General features: G+C 41.8%; 1 protein-coding gene, 1 non-coding gene and 1 pseudogene across 2 annotated transcripts; 1 reads left to right on the top strand and 2 right to left on the bottom strand.

The window, feature by feature from the left end:
* Positions 1-3,519: 3,519 nt before the first annotated feature.
* LOC109765677 (protein SHORT ROOT IN SALT MEDIUM 1-like) lies at positions 3,520-15,163 on the top strand (annotated as a pseudogene).
* Positions 15,164-15,188: 25 nt separating this feature from the next.
* LOC109765676 (uncharacterized) lies at positions 15,189-16,240 on the bottom strand. Its single transcript, XM_020324459.2, has 3 exons — positions 16,096-16,240; positions 15,946-16,004; positions 15,189-15,838 (listed from the first exon to the last, which is right to left on the bottom strand). The coding sequence occupies exons 1-3, from the start codon at positions 16,178-16,180 to the stop codon at positions 15,461-15,463; spliced, it is 522 nt and encodes a 173-aa protein (XP_020180048.1). The 5' UTR covers positions 16,181-16,240; the 3' UTR covers positions 15,189-15,460.
* Positions 16,241-16,526: 286 nt separating this feature from the next.
* On the bottom strand, positions 16,527-16,599 carry TRNAA-AGC (transfer RNA alanine (anticodon AGC)). Its single transcript has one exon. It is a non-coding gene; the product is annotated as a tRNA-Ala (tRNA).
* Between the last annotated feature and the right edge of the window lie 3,758 nt (positions 16,600-20,357).

The raw sequence follows: 20,357 nt of genomic DNA, 5'->3' as shown, positions 1-20,357 counted from the left end.
GATGGTGAGTGAAAACTAGCACTTCCATGTGTTTTTCTTCTTTGTGCAGTTATAGTTTCTGAAATACTCCTCATAATAACTGAAGTTGGGTTTTCTTTTTTGGTTCTGTGGCAGATCCTATACCTTGATGCGCTCGTTCATGATATCCCAGTAAGCAACTGCGTGATACGAGCGAATGCATGGGATAGTAGCCTAATTGCCAAGGTGATCAAGAAGGACTCGATCTCTCCTGGTGTGTTCGGCAAATCACAAGTGAGTTCTCTTTTGTTTTTTTTTCCAACAGTGACTCGTTTTATGTTCTATTCATGTCTGCTCAGTTTTAATTCCTTGGTAGCTGCACATATACTTTTGAGATCAGCTTTCGACACTTTTTGGTAGTTGCACAAAAACTGTGATCAGTTGGCACAATAATGCCTGTAGTTGCACAACTTGTAGCTTTAGTTTGGCATCTGGACACATGTTCATTTTTAATTGGCACATCATTTGTTTCAAGTTGCACGGTTTTACTTATCTTGTTGCACAGATGTGTGACATCAGTTGGCAGAAATATTTTTAGGTGTCATGTGGGTTGCATAATTTTTTTGATTTGTGCAGTTGCATATATGTAGAATCCAGTCTGCCCAGCATTTTGTTGTAGTTGCACAGGTTATAACAATTGGTTTTCGTTCAACACAAAATCTGTTTGATAACCTTGTTCTTTTCTTTTTCTCTTTTTCACATCAGCTTAAAGAGGAGTATAGGGGCACGAAGCAGACACCACTGTTTGGTGGTCTTTTGCAAGCTGAAGCATTTGTGGCATCCAAGTTGCCACTAACCTACAATCCGCAGGTAAGTCTTTGCATAAAGGAGTTTGGATCAGTTGCCAACATTTTCTTTTTATAAATGTTTTCTAATTAAATCAGTAATGAATCTTTTTGTGTGTTGATGCAGAAAAATGCAAAGATTGCCGAAGTGGTTAATGACCTGTGCAAGGCAGTAACTGAACAGGTTGGCACCTTCATTGAAGCAGTTACCAAGACCGATGACGAGGAGCCGGATATTGATCCCTATGTACAACAGACATCAACGGGAACCGGCACGTCACGCCGTGCTCCAAAAAGGAAGAGACGGGTTTCACGTATACAAGAAGAAGAAGAGTTGAAAAGAAGTCTGGAATGTCCAGCTCAGGTATTAATGTCATACAAGTTATAAGATGTAGAGAAAGTTAGTCAAGTAAGTGTAATTTTTGGGAATTGTGATTAAATTTATTGAACACGAATTCTTCGGAATTGTGATTAAAAGTTGATCACAAGGATACTGACTTTTATATGTTGTTGTGAATCGATTCAAGAACTACTATGGTCTAAATGACCAACAAGTAACGAGGTTAAAATATCTGATGAAAACTTTGTAAAAGTTATGATACTTTTTCATCAACATATTACACCTGTTAATTTATTTTAGAGTTTTGTACACTGCCCATTGAATGGAAGTTGAAAGGAGGTTGTTCACGAGAGAACAATAGTTGTTCAATGTTATGAAAAAAGGTCATACTTCTATTGTGAATATGATGTATGTTATGAATATTAACGGTAAAATTGAACATTCATAACACTGATGCTAAGTGTAGCTAGACTAAAAGAATATAATATATGTGTGGCACTGCTAATACTTTTTAGGTATATGAGAGATCTATTGAATTGAAGTAGACAAATATTGCACCAACCACTACGCCATCAAACGTCCTATGGTTAGAAAAATCGTTTGCTTTCTTTTATCCCCCCCAGCTCGCAAAGCCCCCGGTGTGGGAAGCTTCTGAACCCTTTTTTTCCTTTTTCTCTTTTTCCATAACGGTTTTGTTCGCCAGTTTACTTTCCTTTTCTTTGCTAAATGCGTGCAGTTTCCTAAAAAAATCAAAGAATCTTTTTTTATTAAAAAATGCACAAACTTTTTTTCGAATTTGAAAAAAAAACATTGGTGTTTTTAAAAAAGTTCATCATAATTTGAAAAAGTCGATCGAATTTGAGAAAAGTTCATCAATTTGAGAAAGGTTCATCATAATTAGAAAATTTTCAATGAATCTGGAAAAAAGTTCATCAAATTTGGAAAAGTTCATTGAATTTGAAACGGTTCATCAAATATGAAAAACAAATTCATCGATTTTGAAAAAATTCAACGCTTTTGGAAAAGTTCATCGATATTGAAAAAGTTCATCGAAATTGAAAACAAAGTTCATCAACTTAGAAAAAAACAATAGATTAAATTTTTTCATCAAGTTTAAAATAGTTCATATAATTTGAAAAAAAGTTCATTGCATCCAGAAAAAAGTTCATTGAATTTAAAAAATCCATAAAATTTGGAAACAATCATCAAAATTGAAACAAACTTAATAGATTAAAAAAATCATCAAATTTCAAAGAAGTTCACCGAGTTTGAAAAACAGTTCATCAAATTTTAAAAAAAGTTCACAAATTTGAAACTAAAATAGTCGAACAACAAAGAAGAAGAAAAAAAACATAAAATAGAAACAAAAAAGGAAAAAGAAAAGCAAAGATAAATAAAGAGAGAAAAAGATGTACATTGACAGATCATGTAAGGTGGTGTGATGGCTAACGCAACATGCCTCGATGTGTAGATCGTGGGTTCGATCCCTCGCATTGTTGCCTTTTTTTGCTTTGGAAAAATCGAAGATGGGCCGGACTAGTAGGGGCGAAGGCGCCCGTTTGCAACATACACATTAACGGGCGCCTGGAGCGCCAAATAGGATTTGCCTCGATTAGTAGGCCGCAAGGCCGTTGCTAATACTCTGACGGGCCAATTTGTAAAGGGAGAGGATTCCCACAGTCTCATTCAATGTCCAGCCCACCCCTAAAAAAACAATGTCCAGCTCAAACTATCATCAGGCACTCCAGTCGGCCTTTTTTTTCTTTGGAAAAATCGGAGATGGGCCGGACCAGTAGGGGCACAGGCATCCATCTGCAAAATACACATTAATGGGCGCCTGGAGCGCCAAATAGGATTTGCCTCGATAAGTAGGCTGCAAGGCCGTTGCTAATACTATGATGGGACAATTTGTAAAGGGAGAGGATTCCCACAATCTCATTCATTGTCCAGCCCACCCCTAAAAAAACAATGTCCAACTCAAACTATCATCGGGCACTCAACTCAGCCCAACAGAATAGAATCTTTGGTACCCAACGTTCTATTGATCCCTCGCGTTGTCGCCTTTTTTGCTTTGGAAAAAGCGGAGATAGGCCGAACCAGCAGGGCGCAGGCGCCCGTTTGCAAAATACACATTAACGGGCGCCTGCAGCGCTAAATAGGATTTACCTTGATTAGTAGGCCGCAAGGCCGTTGCTAATACTCTGATGGGCCAATTTGTAAAGGGAGAGGATTCCAACAGTCTCATCCAATGTCCAGCCCACCCCTAAAGAAAACAATGTCCAGCCCAAACGATCATCGGGCACTCAAGTCGGCCCAACATAACAGAATCTTTGGCATCCGGCGTTCTATTGATAGAGGCAGTCATGCTGCACTTGCACATTCTTCGTTCAGACCGATACAATTAGCCTGAACCCCAGTTTCCCAACCCCTTCTCTTCGTCCTCCGCCGCCGCCGATCCCGCGGCGCCGCTGCCGACGTCGTCTCCTGCCGAGCCTAATCTCTTTCAAAGGCTAGCTCAGCATCCCAGCGCATAGCCTCCTCCCCCACCCTCCACAGGCAAGCCCTAGAAGTCCATGGGGTTTCACCTTTTCTGTATTTGCGAGCAACCAAATCGCCTGGTCCATCCCGGTCATGCCCGCTTGCGTGGTTGTCATGGATTCATTGCTGATGTATTTGCCGCCGCATATGTAATTTACAGGATTTATTTTCCCTGCAGAAGCCTGTGTGTAGCTGTGCCGGCCGTCTGCGCTTGCTTGCTTCTGCGCGGTGTTTCGGCCGGGTCTTGTGATCCACAGGATCTGAGGCGGTCGCATCCTCAATGTTTCCGAATAAAGGGCCCAATCCCTACGGCCAGCCGCCGCAGTATGGGGCGCAGCAACCGTACGGCAAAGTTGTAAGGCGCTCTGGGAAACTCATCTGATGCTTTGATTGGCAACCCTATCTAATGGTGCAAGGTTCTGATATATGTGTGCAAACACTTGCGCCCTTTTGGTTGGGTTTATGCAGCCTGGTAGCGGCGGATATGTGACATCTACTGCAGCAGCTGGTGGCACCGATGGCCCTCAGTTTGGCAGCAATGCGGCACAGGGTGCTGTGGGGCAGTATGGAGGGCCTTACGCTGCGGTTTATGGCGCGCAGAAGGTTAATTTGTGCTCCTTTTCAATTTGAATTCTGGATGCAATTAATTTTGTTTCCTAATGTTGCTTATTGCTCATTGATGTTACACATGTAATTGAATTGTGTGAGTTGTCGTTTGTCGGTTTGTGGTTGTACTCGTATATACCAAAGGCATCTCTTTGAGTGAAGGAAAATAATCAAGGTTACTAGATATCAATCCAATTGTATTTAAATATTACCCAGTACATGCTTTAGGAAATTATAATAGGTCCACATGGACATCTGTGATAAGCGAATCCTAGGTTTGACCAGTGTTAAAGCTAGTGTCCAGCATTATTGGTCTATAAATAAAACAAATGGGTTTATTTGAAGAATAAGCCCGGTTCCTGAACCTGAAAAGGTCCATTTATATCCCTTCCGTACTATTTGTCTTATGCACAGAAATAATCCATGCATAAATAGAAATAATTTTATGTATTTCAAAGTTTACCTGGTCCCTCAAGTGTCACCCACGGAAAGAATAGTCGGAACTTTGGGCAAAATGTGAAATACATGCCTGCTTTGGAACAAGGTCTAAATACTCGCTTTCTATTAGAGTTATTAGTTGAGAATTTGCGGTACAATCCGGAAATTTAAAACAGCTCTATGGGATGATCTGAGCAATATAAAGCTTGCTCTTATACTCCCTCCGGTCCTGTAAAAACTTTCCTTTTGAACCAGGATAGAGTCAAACTTTTAAAAAAATTGGCTCCTAAAATCTGCCTACATGAACTATTGATCTTCCTCAGTCTGAAAGATAAATCCCGTCATCACCTTTTATTTAATCATGTGCAACTTCTTTCTCTATCAACCACAGCAATCAATATATATCTATATGAAGACTATAGAGAATCAGAAGTCTACCCTCTTTAAGATCTCTCTCCTCCCCCGTTCCCACTTCTGTTCAGTGTTCACCACATATATCTGGTTATGCATGAGCTCTTTTGGTTTTTTGGGTGTTGAACAGGACTCAGGAGATTGGGGTCTACAACCTTGAAATCATTTATGCTTTTCCTCACCAAGTCAGTCCACGTATAGTAAAGGATGACCAGAATTTAGTTTGCCATTTTCGGAGTTAAGCTTCATCTCAATTAATTACATGTTTTGCATCACAAAGATGTTTGAAGAAGTTTTTCCTTCTCCATCGCATAATTGATGCTTTGATCAAGCTTTTCAAAATATAGGTGAAGTTTTATTCGCCCCCAAACTAGAATTGAACAAGGGGGAAACTACTATTGTTACATGATCTTGTTACAGAATATGCCAATTGAAAATTCCGCCTAATATATTTAACAGGTTGGTGGACTTGCTGGCAAAGGTCCAAGTTCTTCTGGTCTTCCCAACAAGCTCATCAAACATCACTCTCCGAGTCATCAAAGTTTTCATCTGGAGCTGTAGGGTCCAGTCTGGGAAGGCCAAATGATGACTATCTAGCTTCTCGTGCATATGTGCCAAAGCTAGAGCAGTACAGTACGAATTATGAATTGGAGAGAAGGATGTACGGTGAACAGTCAGCTAATATTGGCAGGAGAGATGGCTTCAATGATTTGGATAGAAGATACCCAGATCATATTCCTGGAAGCCATCAGGTCTCTCTTTCTCTCTCTGTACTGCCCATTTGTTTTTCTTTTGTTCAGCACCTCTTAGATTTTGACAATGTATAATTATAACTCACTGGCTTTTACGTAATCTCAGATTCATGACCATGTGGATCAGGTAAAATCCCCTACCCCCCCCCCCCTCTCTGCAGAAAGCATCGTTCTGTTCTCATTTATCTGCTGTCTTTGATAAATAGTTTATTCCCATTATTAAATGATGTTGAAATTTTAGGTTTCATCGGCGTGACATCAGCAACTCCTAAAAATTCCACTGCAGCCTGTCTCTGACATACGGTATGTTAGCTCACAGTAAGGTTATACAGATGATTGTCAGGTTTTTGGTTCACATTATTATTATTTCTGCTATTGTTACTGTTATTAGTATTATCAGTATTATAATTATGTCCTGATTATAACCACTTAAAAAGGTGCCTCAGATGAGTGAAAAGTTGCTTCATCCAGACATCTCTGCCCTGTGACTAGGTTTTGGTAAGCTGTAAAAAAATTGTTGATAACCTTGGAAAGTAAACCACTAGCGAATTAGTGACCTTTGTGTCTGTCACCACAACAAAATATAGCACATGCACTGAGTAAAAGTATGCATTTCTGGCAGACAAGCCGATTACTTTGCAGGAAGGGCCGGTCCAGTCCATCAAGGTTCCCAGGAAGCTAGTGCATATGGAAGAGTTGAAGCCGATCATCACAGCTTGTCAATTCTTGGATCTGTTCCATATGGCGGCCAACAACAAGCTTCAATCTTGGGGGGAACTCAGAGGACAAACATGGACAGCCTTGTCTATGGACAAGGGTCATCCGGCAGTGGTTACATGATGGGCCTACCCCCTGGGCGCGACTATGCTTCAGGGAAGAGCTTGCTGCATGCATCTTCAGAGTCTGATTACCGAGATAGCATCTTACCTCGTGTACATCCAAGCATCCCCATGGTTGATGAGCCAACAAGAGACAGGGTTGGTTATCGCCGCGAACTGGATCTAAGAGATGAGGAGCATAGAAGGGGTCTTTTCTGGGAAAGAGAGAAGGAAAGGGAATGGGAACGCGAACAAGAGCTACAATACCATGAAATGGAAAGAAAGCAAGACAGGGAGCGGGAGCACGAATGTCTAAGAGAGCGTGAAAGGGAAAGGGGACGCGAACAAGAAAGAGTACGTCTTCGCGAGCGCCGGGAGAATGAGAGGGAGCGGGATAGGAAGCATGTGGCTATTCCAAGGCGGGAGCACACTCCTCCAAGGACACCCAGTGAAAGGCGGCATTCTTCTTCTGTTAGATCTGAGAAGCCTTTGCGGCGGCTTTCGCCTCGACGTGATGTCCTGCATAGGTGGACCTCCATGTTTCCTCTGTAGTTTTGTGGATGCAACCCGTTGCTGCTTCGTCTTCTGCCAGCCTTTATAACTAACTCTTTCGTTTGTTGTCCTGAAGGCCTCGTTCACCTGTTAAACAACTAAAGAGAAAATATATTTGCAAGGTAAACAGATAGTTGAGTTTGTCACATTGTTGCTGTTCAGATCAAATAATAATGTTAGGGGCTAATCTCTTCAATGTGCTCTCGGTCTTAAAGCCCCTGATTCTTGTCCTTCTGAAGCCAGTTACTTTTAGCACCTTTGTCCCTGCACACACATGTGGAACTATTTAGTTCTGTTTGTATCTGCAGTTCCGGTTATTCATCCATCTTCACTGAGCCATGTTTCAGCATTTCTAGTAGCTATTTCTCTTTATCTGGCACCAAGATATCACTTCCCTCCAAGTGATATGGAAAATCATGCGATGTTTCTTATCCAATTGGAAGGCCATCCCCACCTTAATTGGTGATTGTGCTCCAGCGTCCATGATAGTGCAATCATGAACACATTTGCCTCCCCGTTTATGCAGCTGATCATGGCTTTTCTTTTTGTACATTTATGTTATAGTTCTAGTTTGCTTCCTTATATGAATTTAACAACCAGTTTCTTTTTCGCAGGTCTTTCCGTTTCGCTTGGTGGATGCTGAGAGGGACTACTTATCTTTGACAAAGCGATATCCTAGACTAGTTATTTCTCCAGATGTTTCTAAGGTCTGTTGTTGTATGAATAAATTTTCTTTTCAATGTGAAATCATAGGATTATTTTTTCCTAATCAGCGATTTGTTTATAGGTTGTCTTGAACTGGCCAAAAGGAAACCTTAATCTTTCAATGCGCACACCAGTCAGGTATGCTTTCTATTTTAAATACACATTATGCTTTGCTTGCCGAAGTGATTTTTCTTCATTTCAATAGCATCATTTTACCATTGTTGCTATTGCCGTAAAACAGTTTGGAGCATGACATCCATGAAGTGGATGATAAGGCCGACGAAAGAACAGTTTTATCTTCAGAGAAATCTTACAGCACCGGCACTCCAGACACTGTTTGGAATGTAAAGGTTTGTGTCTACAATTTTGTATATTTTATTTTAAAGTATGGACTAGATTGAACTAGAGTAGCTACAAGTAGACGATTACTACATCAATATGTGTAGGAATCATGTGGCACACTGGTTGGAGTTATACTCATGTTTGCAGACTTTGTGTACAATCCCTGGTGGCATGCAAATCTATGCGGTCCATAAGTTGTGGTACTGCATTGTCTGATGCCATTAAAATTGCTTTCCCATTTTTTGCTCAGAATTCTCATTTGAGTACTTTATGACATGGTTTGGTTATTACGCATATCTGATATTTATCAAAAAGCACGAGATTCTCGTGCGGGGTGTCAAGATCTTGGGATGTACTGTTTGTGTATTTTCAAATATCGAAGTATTGCCAAATTGATCTTTGTAATAATTCTTATTCTGATGAGTGTGTGCAGGTTCTCTTGATGAGTGGTATGAGCAACGGTGCCTTTGCTGATATATGTTCATTGAGAAGTGCCGAGGAACGACTAGCGCACTGGAACAATGTCTTGAAATTTGCTGTATTTAAGAAGGATCATGCACTTACTACAATTGGAGGTCCTTGGAGTGCAGCAATAGATGGTGGAGATCCATTGATTGACTCTTCGTGCTTGGTGCGAACTGCTATCAGGTATGTAATCATATAACATACTGATCCATTTGTGAACTGGCAGTTGTGCTAAAATTTACCGTACTTGTACAGATGCACTAAAGAACTGGTTCAGATTGATCTATCTAATTGCACACACTGGAATCATTTCCTCGAGGTACATGTTAATTTATTTTTTAGCACTTATGATGAACTTGCATGTAACATTATGCTTCCACCATATTGAAATTTTGTTAAGATGATGTACTAATTGGATGTTTGCCGCTTAGCAAGGCAATCTTATGCCCGTTATGTTCTAGTTCTCAATCACATTGCCAGTTCAGATATAGTCTGCTGTCCAAAGTAGTGTTCGCGAAACTATGATGTTTTTGTCAAGAATTCCTTGGGAGGAAGTCATAAAAAGTAGTAAGCACCTAAAGCGAGTTGAAAACAAGTAGAATGTGGGTGGTGGTGGTGGGTATTGCACATCCACAGCTCCCACCAACTGAGATAGGCTCAGTTTAGGGATGTAAATGGCAAATAAGCGGCGTCCGCAAGTCCCGTTTAGTTAGTTTTAGCTAGCTCCATAGTTCATTTACCCCGGAATTTTTTTTAACTGTCAGATTATTAGTGGGTTTAACCACGACCTGTTGACATCGCAGTTCCTTGACCTGCCTGTTCCAGCGTCATGGAAATCATTAACTGTAAATGAAGCCCCTATTTATTTTTCTGGTGAGCTGTCTGTTCCAGCAGCAGCAACAACAACAACAACAACAAAGCCTTTAGTCCCAACAAGTTGGGGTAGGCTAGAGCCGAAACCGATAAGATCTCGCAACCAACTCATGGTTCTGGCACATGGATAGCAAGCTTCCACGCACCCCTGTCCATGGCTAGTTCTTTGGTGATACTCCAGTCCTCCAGATCTCTTTTTACGGACTCCTCCCATGTCAAGTTCGGTCTACCCCGACCTCTCTTGACATTATCAGCACGCTTTAGCTGTCCGCTATGCACCAGAGCTCACTTGTTCAAACACTTGTCACAACATTATCGTACATGTCCTTGATGGTGGTAATGTACTTTGCTGGGACTTTGTGTTTCTCCAAGGCCCACCACATGACATTCCGCGGTGTCTTATCGCATGCCTTCTCCAAGTCATGAACACCATATGCAGGCCCTTCTTTTGCTGTCTGTATCTCTCCATAAGTTGTCGTACCAAGAATTATGCTTCCATGGTCGACCTCCCAAGCATGGTCACGCTTGTCAGTCTTCTTAAGCAATGCTCAATGACTCTCTCCCAGATCTTCATTGTATGGCTCATCAGCTTAATTCCACGGTAAATAGTAACACTCTGAACATCCCCCTTGTTCTTGAAGATTGGTACTAATATACTCCGTTTCCATTCTTCTGGCATCTTGTTTGCCCGAAAAATAAGGTTGAAAAGCTTAGTTAGCCATAGTATCGCTATGTCTCCGAGGCCTCTCCACACCTCAATGGAGATACAATCAGGGCCCATCGCCTTGCCTCCTTTCATCCTTTTGAAAGCCTCCTTGACATCAGACTCCTGGATCCGCCACACAAAACTGTCTGTTCCAGCAACAAAATAAAATGAAATAAAATATAAAATATCAATATGAGAAGTTGTAACTTCTTAAACCTAAGTAAATTTTCTTTGATGTATTTAAAAAAGTATTTGCAAATAGTGTCTTCGCGCTGATGATTTCGTCTAAAGTTCTAAAACACAGAGTAATAGTGTCTTCGCGCTGCTTGATTTGCAAATGTTATGATATCACAATGATTACATTATAACTTTGAAATTATATGAATAAATAGGAATATACATGGAAATAGTGCCAGACACATTGTTTGATATGATCTCAGTACACTGGAGCATTTAGGCGATAGACTTGATATCCACTATTTCAAACATTGTTTTTGGTAAAGTTTGGACCTGATAGGTTATAATAAAATCTTGTACCATACTTCTCTGATACAAGTACTTTCTGAGGGATTGGTTATGAGCATTTGCTCCCATCACGAATTACATTCAGTTTTGTTTTAGCATACTTGTCACTGCACATTTATGAAACACGATTGCTGAAATTGTTATCGTTTCTATAACGTGTTTTAACCATTTGCAGGTCCATTACAACAGAATTGGCAAAGATGGACTCTTTAGTCATAAAGAGATTACCGTACTGTTTGTGCCAAACCTGTCAGAATGCATACCTTCAGTAGAGTTATGGAAGAAAACCTGGATTACATACAGAAATTCAAAAGTAGACAGGGAGAAACTGGCTATAAAGAGTGAAAATGTTAGTTTGTCATACTCCTACCATGGTTGACAATTGTAGCAAAATAATTTATCTTAGTCTGTGTTTAATACTAATAGCTCTATTTCCCGATTCGTATATTTTAGGCCCCTTGTGATACAAAGGAACAGAAGGAAGGAGCAGATGATGGTCATATGAGGGAGGGGGATATTTGCAAGGATGTTACCAAAATTGAGAAAGTTGATACTAAAATGGATGAGCAGGGCAAAGATGGGGAGGCAAAGTTTGCTGAGAATAAAGGGAAACCACTTGATAATGCTGTGGAACATAATAAGAAGGGTGGGGACATTCAAGGAAATACCTCAGGCGACGCCTCCGTTCACCTTGCAGTTGAGGATAAAAAGCCCACACGAAGGAAAGTAATAAAGAAGGTTATCAGAAAAGTTGTTCGTGAAAAGCCAACTGCTGAAACTTCAATTGACAAATCATCTCAGGTGGACAAGGCTGTGGTGGCAGAAACCACAAACAAAACTGTGGAAGGGCAGGTTGAACAAACAACTGAGGATGTTAGTAAAGAAAAGGATGGAACTGGCATTAATCTGCAACCTGAGACCAATAAAACTGGGAAGAAGAAAGTAATTCGAAGGATTATTAAAAGAAAAGTTCCTGCTTCAGGATCCAAGTTGATTACACCTGCTGTACCTGCAGAAACAAGTAAACAAGGAGGGGAAGTTCAACAAGAAAAGAATGATGAAAGCTTGACTGATGCTGGAAATTCTCAGATTAAGCTGGCAGAAAGGTTGAACATTGCTGCTGAAAAGATTTCAAATCCGAAGAAAGAAGAAATGGCAGATAAGGCACATCTATGTACTGAGGATAAAAAATCAAATGGAGATAAGGTTAGTGAACAGGAAGGTGTGAATGGAGATGTAAATAAAGAGGGGGGAAATGGAACGAAAGATAAGGCAAAGGATGGTAAAGAAAAAAAGATTAGGGACCTGAAGAAGGATCCAAAGCAAAAGTCACTTAATAATGACACCAAAGAGAAGAAGAAATCTGACGAACCTCCTAAATATCCAGGATTCATTCTGCAGACAAAAAAGAGTAAAGAGTCTAAAGTACGCCTAATGTGCTCTGTAATTCCTTTTAATTCATAGTGTTACGTTTTGTTAAAAGCTTTTAGAAGTTACACAAAAATATTTATTGAACCACAATTTTGCAGCTCCGTCCAATATCCCTTTCATTGGATGGCCTACTAGACTATACAACCAATGACACAGAGGAATCTGTTTTTGAGGTATATATTCTATTTTCCATAGTTTTTTCCCCTGATAACAAATGGACGTGTTTTTTTATGTAATTACCACCGTAAATGTGATTTTAATTCTCTCTGAAGAATAAACTTTATTATCTTTTGACATTGATATATGCTCTTATTTCCCTTTTTTAGCTTTCACTGTTTGTTGAGTCATTCAGTGAAATGCTTCAATTCAGAATGGGCTGCATTATCCTGTCTTTTCTTGAGGTAAGTTTCTTTAGCTCTGCCGACACCTTTAGCTTAAGCATAATAACAGTTGGTCTTTGTCAAGTACTCCCTCCGTCCCATGATATAAGAGCGTTTTTGACACTACGACGGAGGGAGTACCATTTACCCATGTCATAAATTTTGTGACATGGTCAATCCCTTTTTTGTTTGTAATCTAGTGCATATTTTGAATCCCAAAATGAGAAAACTCTGCACTGAGTACGCCATGCATGCTTTCCACTAATTCACGTCGACAAATTCATGTGGTTATTACTTGCCTCGTCTAGTGCTCTAAAGGTTTTCGCTTTGTAAAACAGCAGTCTCCAGAATACAGCTTTGGCCACTAATTTCTATTTTAATACTAACAAAATCCAGCAACAGTAATAATGCTATAGTTTGCTTTTGGGGGATAAAGCTATTATGGAACCAGTGAGTGCAAAAGTTATCACACTCAATCATGTTTCCTGGTCCTTGTCGAAACTGTGGCATTAAGGTTATACCTATATGAGGATGCGGTTCGCTTAGCAGTCGAGATATCATGTCTGTATTCTCCGGTAGGCTGTTAGTTTTCTTCCTGTTCCCAGACAAAATCCTGTTTGGCCTTCTTTTCTGTTCTGGAACATTAGGAGCCTAATCCTGTTTCGTCTTGTCTTCATAACAAAAGGGGTAGCAGTTCTTGTGTTCAGGAGTTTTTTTACGTGTTAATATCTGCCCACATGGGTCTTGATGTTTACTTGTTTCACAGAAACTACACAAGCACTTCGTTACAAAGAACCGACGTAAGCGCACAAGAGAGGATCTAACGAAGGAAGGCACAAAATCATCAGAAAAGAGATCAAAGACAACTGACGATGCTCACATTGAAAGTACCCCTAATAATATCAGTGCTCCAAAAAACGATAAAATAATGGAATCTACATCAGCTTAATTAATTGTTTCCATAATATGGAATCTACATCAGCTTTCCGTATCTTAAGTTGATAGTTTTGGACGAGACCAGGTTTTGCTATTATGTTTTGTCAGTTTCATCCTGGACTAATGCAGAAACTTGGTCGTCTCAGTGCTCAAGCTAGCCTCTCAAGGCTCCTATACTTGTCAGAGCTTACAAATTTTTGTGCAATGGCCTTTACACCTGACAGGGTCATTGGATGATAGTTCAAATTTCATGTAGAAGAGAGCTGTTTCTACAGTGGGTTTTGTACACTGGTCATTGAATGATGGTTCAAATTTCATGTAAAAGAAAGCTGGTTTATAATCTTTTATCTTGAAAGTACAGCTATAACATCCTGCTGTTCCCTCATGTTTCACAGTGTAATTGTTTTATCTGTGCCAGGAGATTAATTATGTGTTTCTGTGTTTGCCTGTGTACCAGTAGAGAGGTCAAATTAGAAGAAGCAACAAAAGAAGATAAAGTGAACCAGAAAGCAGGGAAGGAGATCGAATTAGAAAATGTTGCCTGTATAGATGAAAAGCCTGTTTCGAGGAAGGTCAAGCCTACTATAGCAGAGAAAGGAGGTTTGGTAGAAGTTGGCGATAAGGCAGCTGTATCACGGAAAGGAGATTCAGCAAAACATGAAGTAGTTGATAAGGACCTGTTGCAGGTAAATTTTCTGTTGCAAGAGACTAAGAGTTGCCATAAAATGTTAAGATGTCGCTGATGTGTGCAGTTTCCCCCCTTATCTTGTAGGCTTTTCGCTACTTTGACAAGAGCAGAGTGGGCTATATCAAGGTAACATACTAATAATGCCTTTATTTTGAAACCATTATGGCTTTTTCTTTAAGCACCAATTCTGCTATTACTTGCACTCTATTTTTGTGGCTATTGTTCTTATGCTGCATTATGTGTATTCACAACTGCAGGCAGAAGATCTAAGGTGCATTGTTCACAACCTGGGGAAGTTCTCGTCTAATAGGGACGTGAAGGTTAGATATCTGAACCTCTTGCTTACCTTCTATGGTCTTTATTTGTTGAAAAAAAAATTGTATCCTTCTCAATTCTGAACGTTTTAATTATGTATGGTTTGATATCGTATCATCGCATTAGTTTTTCTGGCATTTAGTTTGCATAAAATCTAACAGTGACACGTTTTCCCTCGGCAGGACTTGGTGGAGGCCGCGCTTGCTGAGAGCAATTCGGCAAGGGATAATCGTGTTATTATCTATACAAAGCTTGTGAAGATAGTGGATCTCTGATCCGTTCCAGTTTGTAGTTGCCAGGAAATCGGCTTGATGGTAGCAATTTAAAGCTAAGTTGCAACTTGTTCATCTAAGATTCTCGTTGAAGCCTTGAAGATGATGCATGGAAAGTTGACATGAGGAGTTCATTTTTAATTTCTTCCAGCATGAATAGTACCTTTCCTTTTTTCTTTTTGAACTGATAACTTTTTTTTATGGAATGACAAATATTAGTCCCGAGTTATGAAGCAACCGAGTCCCACCCGTTTGCATGGAGAGAAATTTCTTTTTCCCTTGATATATAATATAAAGGCGTGAAAAAGCAACCCTTTATATTTCATTAGAAAGGAGAGTAGCAGTTAGCCTAAAAGGCTTACAACACAAAACAAATTTGTACACATTTGTTTGCCTGATTGCTGCATTGTTTGTGTAACTAAAGGTTTCGTAAGTTGTGTTAGAAACTTAAGAATTGAATCGTTTTACCAAAAAGGGTAGTGCATGAGACATCATCTGCTGGTGACGCTAGAGCCAAAAAGAAACGAAACTGCTGCTACCATTCTGTGAGAAGTGAACTAGCGATCAGCGACCCTGAATGAGCAGCAGCCAGGCGCCACCCAGAAACGCGAGCAAGTTGATGCTGCGAGGAGGCGTAGCCCTGCAGCCATGGCCGCGGTAGTCACCGTAGATGTCCGGGTAGTCGCCCATGGGTGGCTCCAAGGCGTTGAAGTCCCCTCTCTTGATGGTGTGGCTGCACCCCCTCCTGAGGGCGTAGCGCGCGCCCTCCACGGAGGCGCCGTTGTGGAAGCTGAAGCCGTCCAGCGCGCTGGCCACGCAGTTGAGCACGTCCTCCGTCTCCACCACGCACTCCCCGCCGCAGTAGTAGTCCACCGCCCCCAGCGGCACGCCGATGACCCCCGACGGGTCCAGCCGGAGCGCGCCCTCGCAGCACCGGTACACCTGCATGCATCACCCGCCACCAGGAGAGGACCAAGGTAAGACCCACCGCCGGTTCAAGAACCCAAGGCAGACTCAGACTCACACACGCCCCTGCGTTGCGTACGTACCTGGCCGTCCTCGAAGCACTGCAGCGACCTCGCGGGCAGAGGCTCTATCAGCGCAACGTCTGTCGCGCACGCATGCAGAGAAGAAGAGTCCACGTCAGTCGACGCCGGAAGCGTTAGCATTGCTGTGTTTGTGCGTGCGCTGTACCTTACCTGGGTTGCAGGATGATGCGCACAGGCGCAGGCACAGGACTGCCAAGCCGCACCAGCCGCGGATGAGTCGAGCGGGGAGGCCCATCGGCGGAGACCCGGCTCTGCGTTCACCGCAGCGGGTTAACCCATCCCCATGCCCATTGCGAGTGACTTATAACGGGAGCGCGATGATCGTTCATTGGTCGTAATATAAGATTGCCTAAACAAAAGTAATATAAGAAAAAAGTAGCGGCAAATTCAGACCAACCCGCACCTGCCTGCTCTCTTTCCACTAGCTAAGCTTCTGGATGACAGCAACCGCGGCAAGGAAAATTCGTTTGGATGGAAGTACAGACCGGCTGTTTGTGCTACCGGCCAACAGCAAACACACAGTGGCTTGGCTACCTGTTATCTGAAAAACCTGAAAATTGAGTTAGTTTACAAAAAGTAGCTGGAAATGCGGGGTATCGATCCCCGTACCTCTCGCATGCTAAGCGAGCGCTCTACCATCTGAGCTACATCCCCTTTTGGCCGTTTGTTCTCCCACGAAGAGTATTCTACAAAATCAAAATATTTCACTGCCTGTGTATGTTCGCAGCACAGATTGTGTATATGTTTTTTGGTTGTCAGATTTGGACTTTGCAAGTAAAGTCAAGATCTCTCTAGACAAAAAGAAAGTAAAGTCAAGATGGTGTTTTTGTCACAGTATTTTCAGATCGCATGCTAAGCGAGCGCTCTACCATCTGAGCGACATCCCCATGTTTAATTGTGAAATTACATAAGTTTAATGACAATCCGCGGACAACTTCTGTGTTGGGGCGAACGATAATTGTCCATCGTGGGGCACATTAAACGTTCTCTTTTTTTTGGGAGCAAAGGCACATTAAACGAAAGCTCTATGAATTTCATGCCCCGGCCATCTGAGCAAAGGATATAGATTTATTTTTGATTCTATGCATTTTTTAGGCAAGGGTGTATGAATTTTTATTAGGCAAGAGTGTATGCATCTTTCATTCAAGAACCAAACATGCTACCATTTTCTCAAGAAAAAAAACCCACACTGCTAGGCCTGGGTCACTACTCCATCCATCCATCTATACAAGGCCTAACCTCAAATTTCATTTTCCATCTTTACAAGGCCAAATTAGATACCCAATATGTATCCCTTTTAATTCTCCCTCGCAAGTCGTGAGCCCTCCTTGTGATTTGCTAGATGCCGCATTAAATTGGATCATGTAGAAAAGGGATGAGAGGAAGTTGCATGCGATAGTAATAGAGAGGGAGTTGAGAGGGCTAGGCATTTAAAGGAGGCCCAAAATCTACTCCTCCTTTTGCGCACCAGCCTTGGTATGAGAGATTCAAAAGTTAGGCCCTGTAAAAATGGATGGAAGGAGTAGCAATTTTCTTCACCCGAGAGCCCACACGGACGTTCGTGCAGAGACAAGCTGATGGTGTTGTGATGCCATGTCTCACGATTGCATTCAGCTCCTTGTTTCAAACTTTCAATATCTTCTGGATGCATCAAGTCAGGGTAGCATAGCCATCATGAGACCATACGACGATAAGAGTGTGCCCCTATTTAAACCGGGGAAGTCTAGAAGCACACAAGTATTTTTGAAGGATCTTGAAGCACGCAAGTAACGAGAGCAACTATCACCGGTTACCCTTTGGGGGGCTCACACAAAGGGTCACTTCTTTTTGGTCCGGGAGCGCGTGAAAATGGTGCGTCTAGTCGCACCATGTGTCGCATGTTGGGTGCTTTCTCTGGATTTTTATTTATTTATTTTCTGTATTTTTTTTTGAAAATTAGATGCTTTTTTGAGATTTGGGGGGGGGGGGGGGTCGACTTTTCACCTGGTTTGCCTAGGTTTTGGAGATTTTTTTTTTGTGAAATATAGTTGAGCTACTCAAAAAAGGAAAAATATGTGGAGAACCACATATTTGATTCCATGAGAAGCACAACTGTACTTCTTGAAAAGGGTAAAAAAAATATGCTTCCATGAGAAGCATAGATTTACTTTCGTGACTACGCTTCTCGAAAAGGGGAAAACATGAAAAACTGCAACCATGCTTCCATTCTTTTTTTTTTCATTTTTTCGGGTTCTCATTTTTTCCATTCTTCGATTATTTTTATTTTTTGTGAAAAAAATGTTCATCAAAACCTATTAGCATGGTTCCAAGATCTCGACGCGGGGAATCCAACGGTGAAAACTGTTGGGGAACGTAGTATTTCAAAAAAATTCCTACGATCACGCAAGATCTATTTAGGAGAAGCATAGCAACGAGCGGGGAGAGTGTGTCCACGTACCCTCGTAGACCAAAAGCGGAAGCGTTCATCACGCGGTTGATGTAGTCGTACGTCTTCACGATTCGACCGATCCTAGCACCGAACGTACGGCACCTCCGTGTTCAGCACACGTTCAGCTCAATGACGTCCCTCGTACTCTTGATCCAGTTGAGGCAGAGGGAGAGTTCCGTCAGCACGACGGCGTGGCAACGGTGATGATGAAGTTACCAGCGTAGGGCTTCGCCTAAGCACTACGACGATATGACCGAGGTGTGTAACTGTGGAGGGGGGCACCGGACACGGCTAAAAGATCGACTTGTGTGTTCTAGGGTGCCCCCCTCCCCACGTATATAAAGGAGGGAGGAGGGGGGGGGGGGCGGCCGGCCCCTAGGGCGCGCCCAAGAGGGGAGTCCTACTAGGACTCCTAGTCCTAGTAGGATTCCACCAAAAGGGAGAGAGTGGGAACGAAGGAGAGGGAGAGGGAGTAGGAAAGGGGGGCAACGCCCCCCTTCCCTTGTCCAATTCGAACTGCTAGGGGGGGGGGGAGGGCGCACGACCTGCCCTGGCTGCCCCCTCTCTCTCCAACAAGGCCCATGGTGGCCCATTAGTTCCCCCGGGGGGTTCCGGTAACCCCTCCGGCACTCCGATTTTACCTGAAACTATCCGGAACACTTCCGGTGTCCGAATAACATGGTCCAATATATCAATCTTTATGTCTTGACCATTTCGAGACTCCTCATCACGTCTGTGATCTCATCCGGGACTCCGAACAACCTTCCGTCATCAAATCACATGAACTCATAATACAAATTGTCATTGAACGTTAAGCATGCGGACCCTACGGGTTCGAGAACTATGTAGACATGACTGAGACACATCTCCGGTCAATAACCAATAGCGGAACCTGGATGCTCATATTGGCTCCTACATATTCTAGGAAGATCTTTATCGGTCAAACTGCATAACAACATACGTTGTTCCCTTTGTCATCGGTATGTTACTTGCCCGAGATTCGATAGTCGATATCATCATACCTAGTTCAATCTCGTTACCGGCAAGTCTCTTTACTCGTTCTGTAATGCATCATCTCACAACTAACTCATTAGTCACATTGCTTGCAAGGCTTATAGTGATGATCATTACCGAGAGGGCCCAGAGATACCTCTCCGATACACGGAGTGACAAATCCTAATCTCGACCTATGCCAACTCAACAAACACCATCGGAGACACATGTAGAGCATCTTTATAAGCACCCAGTTATGTTGTGACGTTTGATAGCACACTAAGTGTTCCTCCAGTATTCAGGAGTTGCATAATCTCATAGTCATAGGAACATGTATAAGTCATGAAGAAAGCAATAGCAATAAACTAAATGATCATAGTGCTAAGCTAACGGATGGGTCTTGTCCATCACATCATTCTCTAATGATGTGATCCCGTTGATCAAATGACAACACATGTCTATGGCTAGGAAACTTAACCATCTTTGATTAACGAGCTAGTGAAGTAGAGGCATACTAGGGACACTCTGTTTGTCTATGTATTCACACATGTACTAAGTTTCCGGTTAATACAATTCTAGCATGAATAATTAACATTTATCATGATATAAGGAAATATAAATAACAACTTTATTATTGCCTCTAGGGCATATTTCCTTCAGTCTCCCACTTGCACTAGAGTCAATAATCTAGATTACATAGTAATGATTCTAACACCCATGGAGTCTTAGTGTCGATCATGTTTTGCTCGTGAGAGAGGCTTAGTCAACGGGTCTGCAATATTTAGATCCGTATGTATTTTGCAAATCTCCATGTCTCCCTCCTTGACTTGATCGCGGATGGAATTGAAGCATCTCTTGATGTGTTTGGTTCTCTTGTGAAATCTAGATTCCTTCGCCAAGGCTATTGCTCCAGTATTGTCACAAAAGATTTTCATTGGACCTGATGCACTAGGTATGACACCTAGATCGAATGTGAACTCCTTCATCCAGA

Source organism: Aegilops tauschii, chromosome 4 (genome assembly GCF_002575655.3).
Source record: "Aegilops tauschii subsp. strangulata cultivar AL8/78 chromosome 4, Aet v6.0, whole genome shotgun sequence".
Classification (NCBI taxonomy): Eukaryota; Viridiplantae; Streptophyta; class Magnoliopsida; order Poales; family Poaceae; genus Aegilops; species Aegilops tauschii.
The sequence above is the reverse complement of the archived record's forward strand: the minus strand, read 5'-3'. Positions and strand labels throughout refer to the sequence as shown.